The 13,183-nt window shown below is 33.9% G+C and overlaps 1 protein-coding gene across 2 annotated transcripts in view; it reads right to left on the bottom strand.

Moving 5' to 3' along the window:
- LOC118193217 (potassium voltage-gated channel protein Shab-like) overlaps window positions 1-13,183 on the bottom strand; it is a 370,422-nt gene that overhangs the window by 27,319 nt on the left and 329,920 nt on the right. The window contains exon 6 of one of the 2 annotated variants that reach the window (XM_085820568.1): window positions 10,785-11,543. In XM_085820568.1, the coding sequence (XP_085676694.1) occupies window positions 11,298-11,543 (246 nt within the window). In that variant the 3' untranslated portion in view covers window positions 10,785-11,297. Of the gene's footprint in view, window positions 1-10,784; window positions 11,544-13,183 lie in introns of those variants that run through there. The other variant, XM_035364277.2, reaches the window with a different exon arrangement.

Here is a 13,183-nt window from a genome sequence, read left to right as displayed (position 1 = left end):
AAGCTACATCAATTATGAGCCAAGCTAGCATGGTGCTACGAAAATGGACTACGAATGACAATACATTGATGCAGTTTTGGACACGTGAAGGTTTCGATACACAGCCACAAGTCAACACTATTAAAGTTTTGGGACTGTCATGGAATCCTACTGAAGATTGTCTAATATTGGGAAAGCAGAGCCTAGTGAACAGTCTGTTTAAAAACGAAAGTACCAAACGATTCCTACTACGTACAATTGGAAGGATTTTTGATCCGCTTGGGTTGCTTTCGCCGTTTACTATTCGTGCAAAGTTCATTCTACAAGTCTTATGGATGAAGAAAATTTCTTGGGATGAAGCAATACCTGTAGATCTACAAAAAATATGGCTTCAGTGGTGCTCCGAAGTTCCTGATCTTTCAGAGTTACGAGTTCCTAGAAATGTGCTCAATTTACAAGAGTCAACCGATATCTTAGAACTACACTGCTTCTGCGACGCTAGCCAAAAGGCTTATGGTGCTGCTATTTATGCAAGAGTTGTGAAGGATAATAACATCGAAGTGAATTTATTGGTTAGCAAGAGTCGAGTGACGCCACTAAGGAAAATCACTCTTCCGAGACTAGAATTACTCGGTGCTTTGCTTGCCGCCCGACTAGCGAGTAAAGTCAAGGAAACAGTGGATTTAAAAAAGCCCTCCTTAGTGTTCTTTTGGACGGATTCAAAAATAACTCTCTATTGGATTAAAGGATCTACGAAACGATGGAAATCATTTGTTGCCAATAGAATTAACGAAATACAGAGTTTAAGTGATACCAGTGCCTGGGCACACTGCCCTGGGAAGCAAAATCCAGTGCTGGCATTTTATTGAACAATGACATTTGGTGGCATGGACCCCAATTTTTGAGAGAAAAGACTGATGTTCCGGTAGACAATAATGACATTCTAATTTCATTAAATGACTTTTCTGATGAACTAAAGAAAACTGATGACTCTAATGATCATTCTCCTATTGCCTTCACTGTTTTAAATCATAGTTCTATAGTTGATGATATTCTTTCCTTGAGTAATAATTATTTAACTATTGTTCATGTTATGTGCTATGTATTTAGATTTATCAATAATGTTAGAAATGAAAAGCTTACAGGTCACCTTACATTTAGCGAGTTGAGAAGAGCGGAAATCTATTTATTTAGGTCAATCCAACAAGGTGAGTTTGTAGATGAAATAAAACATCTTGAGAGAGGTGCCTCACTGCCCAGCAACAGCAAGGTAAAATCTTTAAACTGTTTTTTAGATAAAGACAATGTTCTAAGGGTTGGAGGCAGACTGAAACATTCTGACCTCAGTACATATGAGAAAAATCCAATTGTTCTGCCAGATAAGCATCCATTAACTTTAATAATTGTGAGATATTATCATTTAAAATATTTGCATGTTGGTTCAAATGCATTATTGTATCATGTTCGACGTAAATTTTGGGTCTTAAATGGCAGAAATGTTTGTCGTAAAATTGTTTTTCAATGTATAATTTGTTTTAAAAACAAACCTGTTTTTGAGACTCAGATAATGGGTGATCTGCCCAAAGAACGAGTAACACCTTCTTACCCATTTATAGTAATGTTGGAACTGATTTTTGTGGACCATTTCACATTAAATTTAATCAGCGTAAGGGTAAACTAAACAAAGTTTATGTGTGCATATTTGTATGCTTAAGCACCAAAGCCATCCATTTAGATTTCGTCTCTGATCTTACTTCAGATGCCTTTATAGCTTGTTTGAAAAGATTTTTTAGTCGCAGGGGTAAATGTGCGAAATTATTCAGTGACAATGCAAAGAATTATGTGAGTGCAAGCATTGAGCTAAGAAAATTGCATAAATTGGTTAAACACCCAGATGAAACACTGACTAAATACCTGCTAAGTGAAAACATTGAGTGGAGGTTTATCCCTCCTAAATCACCAAACTTTGGCGGTCTTTGGGAAGCCGGGGTGAAATCTTTTAAGTTTCACTTGAAACGAATTATTGGCAATGCTCATCTGTTTCTTGAAGAATTTCTCACTGTAATTCTAGAAATTGAAAGCGTATTAAATTCCAGACCTTTTACTCCCTTATCATCCGAGTTTGATAATTTTGAAACCTTGTCCCCCGGGCATTTTCTCATAGGGAGGCCTTTAACATCAATAGCTGAACCCCAACTTGTTGAGATACCAGAAAATAGGCTCTCGAAATGGCAAAAAATAACGAAATATAGTCAACAAATTTGGAAGTTATGGAAGAGAGACTATTTAAATAACCTTCAACAACGTAGTAAATGGATGTTTGCTAAAGATAATGTTAAGATGAGTTCACTTGTGTTAGTCAAGGATGAGCATATGCACAGTAGAAAATGGTTAACAGGTAGAATTGCAGAAATAATTTTTGGAAAAGATAAAAAAGTTCGAGTGATTAACATAGTATCACCAGGTGGTAAAATGTTAAAAAGAAATGTGAGAGACATTTGTGTTCTTCCTGTGAATTGTAATTAGATTTATGTATTGTAATGTGTTTCTTTATAGTGTTTATATTGCATTTATGATTTAATGTGTCTTTTAAAATTTAACCATTGTATTGCTATTGCTTACAATTGTTTGTTATTATATTGTGCTTTAAAACAGTGTATACTAATTGTAATATTTTGAAACCCGTAAGGTTTCAAGGTCGGGAGTATGTTCAGTAGTGATTAAGAGCTGCCGACAGGAGGCGCTGCTAGCGCGTTATACTCTCGACCTACGTAATTTGAATTGAGTGTTCTTTTCTTTTGTGTACTTGCTGTAACAGATCTTACAGCTTTGTGATTGAGAATTTAAAATATTTTGGAGCCAGATCGTTCCTCTACAGCAACAAAAAGATTAATAAATATATAATAAAGTAAATATCTTTGTGATGATAATCTTTGTTATTAAATACAAAGTTAACCAGCTCCTGAGTACAGTTCACCCCTTGTTAAATCTCTTTGAAGCCAAATGGCGCTTCCATCGTTACTGTTTACAAAAGAATGTTATTAACCTTTTTTGAATTGCTTCAATGGCGAAGTAGAGTGAGTGTAGTTGCCCGAGTGTCTTACACAAATGAGTTACATAAAGATAATACCAGACATGTTTAATCCTAGTATCCGGTGCACACGGGATTTGGCTACTTTTGGCAACTTTATAATGAGCAGTAAAATCGGGACGTATATGATGAGTAGTAAACGAGTCATTCAAGGAATATATATAGTTATACATAGTATACTATGTATATATACATTAGTACGTTCTTTGGGTCATTTTTGGTGTTGGCGATAATTTTCAAAATCGCGCCAGGGCTGCACCGTAATACTAGGATTTTACCATCAGATATTATAGTACAGTTTATTAATTATAGTTAGTTTAATTAAGAGCTACACTCCATTCTGAATTATCCGGACTATTTGAGTGGTCCTGTAGAGCCGCAGCGATATCGGTTAAGTAAATAATCTAGTGTAAAACCGTGATTTTTGCCATTTTTGTTTCTATGGAATTTTTGCTTGTGGATTATAGCTGAAAGAAAGGGGTAAGTAACCCTTGAAACTCTATTCATTACTAACTGTTGCATTTAGTATATTCTGAATTAAGTTTGTGTGATAATTTGTTGTTATTGATAAGTGTAGTGAAAATGGCTACGAAATTAAAAGATGTTCTCACTAAAAAGAGAACTCAAAAAACTATTTTATCGAAGTTGCAAGAGAAACTTTCAGAGCCAGATTTAAGAGTTAGCGATTTAGAATTATTAAAAACTAAATTTAACAATTTGCAAAATGAATTTGACAATATGTTTGATTCCATTATCAATTTAAGTGGCAAAGAAAATATCGAAAAAAAATCTTCAGTGATCAAAATGAAATCAATAGTAGTATTATTGATATAGAATTTGAAATAAATAATAGGTTGTCGAAAGTTGTTAAAGAGAATAAAGTAGAAAATAAAGTAATTTCTGAAAATTATGCTGTGCGTTTACCTAATTCTAAATTTAATTGATGTTATAAGTGAAGGTGTAAGATCGTTAGAATGTTTAGAACAAAAGTTAGATAGGGTTTTATTCGCTATATTTGCCTTTATTTTTAATCAAAATCTTGAACAGAATACTAAGTTATGGTGGGAAAGGAATTTAAAGAAAGAAAAAATACCGAACATCACAGAGTTATTAGAATTTCTAAAAGATCACGCGAGGACAATAAACACTTCTAGAATTCCAGTAATACTTAAACGAAGTTAACCAAAAGTTTCTTCTCTGGTTTCATGTGTGACTGAGAAACGTATATTTATTTGTAAACTGTGTAATGTGGAACAAAAATTATTTAAATGTACCAAGTTTCAAAAATTCAGCTTAAAAGATAGAGTATCTCAAAAAGTACAACTTATGTTTCTGCTGTTTTGGAAATCATAGAGTAAGAAACTGCCCTTCAAATAACTCTTGTCGGCTATGCAGAAAAAAGCACAATTCGTTACTGTGTTATGAGCGAGAAAAAATTTCGATTCCCCAAAATAAAAACAGTTGCGAAATCGTGTTTCCATCGAATCAAAAGTCAGACGCCAGTCAGTCTACGGAAAGCACGAAACTTAGCGTTCACGCAGAGCCATTCATAATTAAGAATAACGAGTGTTTTATGACAGCTAATGTAAATAAAAATTGTAATGTAGTTAATAAGAGTCCTACTAGCGACAGCGATTGTTTATATTTAGGGAAATGAAGGAGAAATACTTCCAGCCAGAACTTTGCTTGACAGTGGAAGTATGATCCCTCTTTGTTTATCGGAATTAGCTGAAAGGTTTCATTTGCAAAAAGAAAATGTAAACATATCAGTAGAATGTTTATCTGGGAATCAAAAATGATTGCGGTTATTTTAAATAGAGAAAACATGTACAGTCGTAAACTAGAGTTTTTCGTATTTCCGAAAATTACTCATTTGATGCCTTCTAGAGAAATTGTGGTCTGTAATATTGCGATTCCACAAGGAGTTAACATTAGTTGATTCAGACTTTCACAAACCGGGTAAAATTCAGTTACTTCTAGGATCTAAAATATTTTTCGATTTAATAAGATCCGGGCAAATTTATGTACCAAATACAAATTTAGTGTTACAATTCTCAGCATTTGGGTATGAGCGGGAGCATTGAAGATTTACCACATGAGAAACAATTCATGCATTGTGGGTTAATTTATGACAATGCCGAGGCACAGATGAAGAAATTTTTTGATTTAGCATCAATTGGTATTAGAGATGATCCCAATTCTTACGATGAAGATAAAGCAGTAGAGATATTCAAACTCTTAGTTTCAAAGATGGTCGATATGTTGTTAGTCTAACCCAGGAAGAAAAGTTGAGAATATTTAGGCGAAAATTTTGGTGTCGCAGAAAAAAGAATAAAGATACTGATGAGAAAAATGCAGCATGATAATGCATTATACTTAAATAGAGAAACTTTGGAAGAGTACCTAAATCAAGGGATAATAGAAAAAGTATTAGATTCTACGAAACCAGTAAACAAGCCAGTTCTTTATATGCCGTATCAGTCAGTTTATAGAGAAGAAGAAAGCATTACGACAAAAATGCGTATTGTATTTGATGCGAGCTCACATGATATAGGTAGTCTGTCCCTAAATGATTGTTTGTGACCTGGTATTAATTTGAATCAAATTTCACTTGCTGATATATTTTAGACTTAGAGTTGCAATCTTAGGAGATATCGAAAAGGCATTTTTACAGATTGTTTTAGCCGAGAAAGATCGAGATGTAGTTAGATTTTTATTTGTTAAGAATATTGATACACCTCTGAAGAATACCGAGGATCAGCTAGAGGTGTATAGATTTAAGCGCGTGCACTTTGGTGTTAATTCCAATCCCTTTTTGTTGGCGGCAAATATAAAGCTGCATATCCAAAAGTATAGAAACGTGTATCCGGATACCTTTCAAATTCTTGATACATGTATGTATGTTGATGATCTTGTTACAGGAACATATGATCTATCAGAAGCCTTAACAATTTCAAGGGAAGCAAAGGAAATTATGCGTGGAGCTGGGATGAACCTACGCAAATTGGTGACGAATGATAATCATTTAGTTAAAAAATGGGAAGAAAAAAATTTTGACAGTCATCCTCTAAGCTCAAATGAAAATATACTCAAAATATTAGGAATTCAATGGGATATTCAGGAAGATAGTTTGAGTAAAGAGGCTTCTTGTTTGACTGAAATTTCGAGAAGAAAAGAAGTACCAAACGCTTCATTCTTCAAACAGCTGGAAAAATATATGATCCCCTTGGACTCATCACACCATTCATTGTTAGAATAAAACTTTTACTACAAAAGCTATGGTTACGTGAAATACCATGGGATGCTGAGCTTCCTTCGGATTTGAATGACGAGTGGTGTCAATGGTGCAACATTAGTGTCAATGGTACAACATTAGTGTTCCAAGATTTGTTTTGGATTCATGTGATAAAAATATAAAGATCCATGTTTCTTCTGACGCAAGTCAAAAGTCGTATGGTGCAGCCGTTTATGTAAAAGTACAGAATCGAGAAAAAATTTCTCTGAATTTGCTGGCTTCCAAAAGCAAAGTTTCACCTGTCAAAAAAGTTTCCCTGCCTCGACTGGAATTGCTGGGTGCACCGATTGCATTCGGTTCATCTAATATCTTTTTTTGGAGTGATTCTAAAGTCGCAGTGTATTGGATTAAACTTTAATCTGCGCAAAAGGCTCCTAATTGGTTGATGGGTTTGCCAGCAAGAGACACGGATAAGCCTCAATCGCTCTTCTGGCTACATACTATGAGTCGTGCAAATTACAAACTGGTCACAAGGTCAAGTTGTGACGTCACGGTATACATACGAAAACCCATAAGGAAAAAAGGGGCAGATTGTTTTCTGATTTATTATTTTATTTTCTATAAATAATATAATATTAAGTCAATTATAAAAATATTTTAAATTTTTACGTACGCAGTTAGATATGTGTGATTTGCGTATTAAGAATTGTTTTTTCTTCGAGTCCCAATAGACCCCCATTTGACCCCTTGGGTCAGATAGACCCCTGCTGTTGTTAAACAGACCCCTAGGGGTCTATATAGACATTTTGGCGACCCCTGGGCTAGAGGTTTCCCTTTATATAACAAATACTTAAACGGGGGTATGAATTCATGGGTGTAAACGCACATTCCCAGTTTCCTTGTGCCGTTATTTTCTTGCTTAACTGCTGTTGGCTGGTTCTCAATCATTTCTCAATTTCTGGCCCTATTCATTCCTTCTCGTAACAACATGGCTACAAAGTAGAAGCAAAGAAAAACAGAAGATAAAATCCACCGTGCATTTCAAGTTCAATGGACTGATACTTTATAAGAAAAGACGTTATTTTCGTTTATTCGAAACTCAAGCGGCCTTCTGACCTGTCTTATTTGTCAGGAAAAATTCGCTAATAACAAGAAATCAAATGTGGAGACACTTCACAATTAAACACGTGTCATTTAGTGCTAAATATCCTGTTGATGTCAGGAAGAAAGCAGTCGAGAAACTTCAGAAAAGTCAAGGAAAATCAAGTTCTATATTTAATTACTGGATGCAATCTTCCAATAATGTAAATATTGCAGGTTTTGTGATTAGCCAAGAGATTGATAAAAGAGGGAAACCATAATGCATAAAAAGTTGTTTTATAAATGCATCCAAAGAGCTATTTCAATATTTTAAGAATAAAGCGGATATTCTAAAAAAATTAAAGAGTTACCATGTCTTCTAAAACAGTGAAAGATATAACAGTCAAAATGTCTTCGAATATAACCAACCAGCAAGTCGAAGACCTTAAACTGGTTTCAGCTTTATCAATGATAGTTGACGAGTCTTGTGACATAAATGATATAACACAAGTTTAATTTTTTGTACGATTTATTTCATCTACAGGTCTCAAAGAACTTTTAGGATTACTGCCATTCAAAAGTCAAACACGTTGAGAAGATATAACAAATGCTGTAAGTGGATGCATTGAAAAACATCATGCTTCACTCGATAACATTATCTCGGTTGCAACAGACGGGACGAAAAGTATGACCGGCGTATAAAACGGGTTTGTTGCTATTTTGAAAGAAAAAAAAATGTGACGAGTTACCATTGTATAATTTCTCAAGAAGCGTTTTGCGCGCAGACATTTCCAGAAGAAATTTGGAAAGATACGGAATTGGTGACATTATCAACTCCATTATAGGTAAAGTTCTTAATAATCGCCATTTTAAAAAAGTTTTCGTTGAAATAGAGAGTGAGTGTGCAGATCTGCTGCTGCGCAACAAAGTACGTTGGTTCTCAAAAGGAAACGTTTCGCGTCCTTATTAACAGAAATTAAAGCATTTCTCCTTGAAAAGGGTGTTTATTATCCAGAGCTAACGAACGATCATTGGATCCAAAAATTACGTTTCATGGTAGACGTTACATCTCATCTAAATCAGCTTAAACTACAGGGGGAAGGAAACATAATGTTTTCGATGTTAGAAGATGTTATTTCATTTGAAAACAAATTACCTCTTATTGCTCAAGATTTTGAAAGAGAAACTTTGATACACTTTCGAAGCCTCTTGAAACGTCGCCAAGAAAATAATTCTGATATTGACATTTGCTGTTTCAAAATAACAGTTTTAAATGTGAAAGAAGTTTTTCTCAGCGGGTTTCAGGAATTCAGAAATAACAAAGCGACGTTAGCTTTTGTTAATAAAACTCTTAATATTACTGTAAGAGAATTAAAATTTTCTTCCTTTAAGCTGGAGTAAAACAAATATGAGCTTAGTTCATAGCACAAATGGTCTGCTTTGAAAGATCTGGAGAAGATTTTAACACATGGAACAGTATTCCTGCCTCATACAATCAGCCGATAAAACTAGTTTGCTATTTTTTCTCTATTCGGGCTTACATATTCATGCGAACAGTCATTTTCAACCATGAACCTTATGAAGAGTAAATTGAGAAGTCTTCTTATCGATGAGAGCTTGGAATCGTGCTTGAAATTAAAAACAACAACATATAAGCCTGGGTTACACAAACTTTCCAAGGAGATGTAAGGGCATTGTTCGCGTTAGTATTTGTTCGTCATTATCATGATTTAAGTTTTTGGATACGTTACAGTTTTATTTTATCAATAAATAGTATCATTATTAAATGTAATATCAAGTTTTGTAATTTAACTAACTAAAAAACTGAAGTAGTAAGTTAATTTTAGGAAGTGTTGCCGCGTGAAAAAAAATGTAGTGTTGAGAATTGAGAAAGGTATGTTAAGATGGTTTGGATACATAGTGAGTATGAATGAAAGAAGATACACGAAATGAGTATACAAAAAAAAAATGTGGATGGAAGAGTTGGAAGAGAGTCGACCTCAGTGATCGTATGTTGATTAGACTGAAGAAGTTCTTAGTAAAATCCAGCGTAACAGTACCCTAATTAAGTGCATAACAATATACCTACCTATATAATTTAAATTTTAAAAAATGTGGCTCTCAAAAGAGATTTTAATTCTTCAACTGTTGATAAATGGCTCTGTTGTCTAATTAGTTTGCCGACCACTGCCCTAAGCCAAAAGAAAAGATCCTCGCTTGTATTTTCTGTAGCGGATCTCATGTCAGCAGGTATCATGGTTGCCTAGAATCTAAAAAGAATTTGCCGAAACTTCCAAAAAGGATTGAGCAAGATACAGTATATCAAATCCTGAAGACCAAGGAAAACTTTCTGGACTATTGAAAAATTCAGAAGGCACCACTCCCATTCGAAACAGAGAAAATACAGCGAAACAGTAAGAAATTACACAGAAAATTTAGAAAGAGTCGAAGAAAGTTCAGCTGATGTAAACTGGATAAGCATGATGAAAGAAGTATTCTCCATTTTAAAAAAAAACTTAAAGGAAACAAAGTCTCCCGCAGAAATGTTGACCATTATCCTAAAAAAGCAGCGGAACTATTCATGAATTAATTCGCTCAAAACGATATCGAAGACAATCTCCAGCTCGGCAGCACAGATGAAATTTTATCACGGTCGTCTGGAATCAAAGAGTTAACCACATTTTGCGTCACCAGATGGCGGCGCAAATTTCACTTTCCCCCCTCTTTATGGGCGAAAGAGCTTTGCGCTGTTAACGCCTTACACCACGACTTTAGGGCTATAATTCCAAAGCATAGCTAAATAGCAATTTTTTACTAAAACACTTAGAATAAATTCTTTCATTTGGGCTAACGTGATTTCAGTATTGTCATTTTTAAAGTCTCTTTCCTCGGTAGTTCAGTCTATTGGGCAATTTTTTTATTTCTCTAAAATTCTTTAATAGAATATAAAACAATTTACAAATAAGAACTTTTTGGAGCATGTAAAATTAAATTTCATGCATAGTAAAATATATCGAATGAGTCAGTATTGATAAGCTTAACTTATTTGATTTCTTAAATGAAATTATCTACAAGTAATCGTTTAACAGATATTTAATCGTGGAACCCTTATGCAACTACCAATATATATATAACTATACTATATATATGTAACTACAACTACCGTGTTTTCATCAGGGGCAGATCGCATGTACATTGCATATGATGATGATAATGATTCATCCACTTGCAACTGAATCTGGCAGGCAACTAATAGCAGTACTGGTTTCAGCCGCTATCTATAGTTAGCGATTTTATGAAAGTCCGTTAGAGATGAGCAGACAATCATTAAAAAAAGTAATGGATCTGCAAAACTGTAAATATTAATAGCGTAAAAAGGCAAAAATAAAGTTTACTTACCTCGTTTTTCCCTCGGAAGTATATTCAGCACATAAAACCAGTATTAGTACACCAATTTGATAGTTTTTCAGTATTTTGATAGCTTTTCAGTAGAATCTTCAAACATGAGTTTCAGATAGGAATTTACGATACTAGTGGAGGAGCATTTCTTTAATAATAAGGCTTTTCTATCACCTATGGTACAGAAAGATCTTGATGGATACACTGATGACTCACACGCTCATGATTAAAAACAAGTAAAAAAAATCCAGCAGCAAAATATCAATATGGATGCTTATAATATTTTCAATTATTTCATTAAAACTTTTTTCCCCCAAATGTTTATGAATTATCAGTGTAGGAAATTCCTTTGGATAGTGTTTATAAATACTGTTTGTAAGCTTATCTGTCAGTTGTCTTGCTTGAAAATTACGTTTCGACGGCAAACATAGGTAGTGCTGAAATGCGTAAAGAACAAACAATATTCATAATCTGTTTGTGGACCAGAATGAGATCCTAAGTAATATTCTCAGATTAAACGAATAAAGATTTCTTGTAGTTCGTATTATTATATACAGCATTGTATTTTTGATTTTGAAACACAGGAAGCAACCCAGCAGGCACCTGGTTTTCTTTGCCAGACCTTTGTCTGTTCATAAGACGATCTCCAAATATACCTTGGGATTTACTATTCTCTCCGAACAGTGACTCTGGAATATCCAAGATAGCAGTAGAAAGATGGAACTTGGGGATTGTCGGCACCTCATCGTTGATCGTCGTCTGAAATTTATATCATTATTATTTTCAGATACAAACAAAAGCATTAAATCTTTAATAAATTAATAATACAAGTGACAAGGCATTATCTTAAAAAAATTGCAAATTTTTTCATATCAAACTTCTCTAAGTGACCTGCTATAAAACAGTCCTTTTCAAAGATGTAAATTGATTAAACATTTTAGAGAATAATTTTTAATCATATCTTCATATTCTGGGACTCCACGAGAACTTATAAGATCATAATAGGATAAATTTGAATAATTGGCAAGATCCAACCTATAGCGTTGGGTCCAAAACGAGGTGATTTTGCTTCAGAAGTGCAAGTTTGTTCTTACGATATAAAGACATTATTTTGTACTAATCAATTATTTTTATTTTGAAACTTTCCTTTCCCTTCTGATTTCAGTTTCCTGTCAGAATGCAAATTTATATGCAAAATCTCAGTGAGTTCGGAAATAGTATTTAAGTAGCAGAATTGAAGGGTTAGAAGTAGAAAAGTTCGTTACGAGCAGGAGTTTTCTTACCCCGAGAACGAGTTTATACTGCGAAGCGAGATTTATATCGCGTGTTTGCAAGTAGTTCTGTAGCTGAATATTTATACTAGCCACTTACGTTTAGATTATTTCATATTTTAGATTCGGCTTTGCTGTATGCAGACGATAAATCTGATTTAGATTGAAGTAGGAGCCAGGCGTGTAGCTGAACTTTTGATTCATCCTGATTGCACATACTATTTTGTGTTTCACAAGTAGTGGTTAGTTTGTGAGCACCGAGTGTGTGCATGTTCAGTTCAATTTAGTTAAACGAAAAATTTTATTATAACCTTCGTCAGCAGTTATCTGTTTTTTCAAGGACATACTGAATATAATACTGACTGTAATACAAGGACATACTGAATGTTTTTAATTTCAAGCATGCTTCCAAGTTCTCATCGATAAGACGACTTCTCAATTTACTCTTCATAAGGCTCATTCTTGAAAATGACTGTTCGCATGAATATGTAGGCCCAAAAAAAGAAAAAGTAGCAAACTCTAGTTTTATCGGCTGATTGGTATGATGCAGGCATACTGTTCCATGTGTTAAAAATCAACATATCTTCCTTCTCCAGATCTTTCAAAGCAGACCATTTGTGCTGTGAACTAAGCTCACACTGTAGACCCTACTGAAGACGAGACAGCGAGAATTCGCTGTCTCGTCTTCAGTAGGGTCTACATTTTATGCACTCTAAACAATCAAGACTCTATAAAGAACGAGAATTATTCTACCGTATTAAATTTTAGATTGGCTCGTTGTACTGATATTTCATTAACAGATTACTTGCTATCGCTTTATTGGTCTGGAACTAATAGACAAGTTTTTTCTTGTTTCCTTGAACGTTTTGTTTAAAATAATAACATTTTTCTCTAAATACCGTAGGCAAAATTTTCTAACATTTTGTTTTTCAAAATTATTTTCTTCTTATTGAACAAACATTAATTTATTCCTCTATTTAATAGCTGTATTTGTTGCTTACTTGTACTGACGTACCTTTAATTTATCTTTAACATTAAACTCTTAATGGTTAAATTATGCATGAATCACGATAAAAAAAGCAGTAAAAAAATACATTTTAAGAAAGCAGCTAGTATTAACAATTATTT

The sequence above is a fragment of the Stegodyphus dumicola genome, chromosome 7 (assembly GCF_044657685.1).
Source record: "Stegodyphus dumicola isolate Sdum_Otavi_A_Nest chromosome 7, ASM4465768v1".
NCBI lineage: Eukaryota > Metazoa > Arthropoda > Arachnida > Araneae > Eresidae > Stegodyphus > Stegodyphus dumicola.
This window is presented reverse-complemented; position numbering and strand designations above follow the sequence as displayed.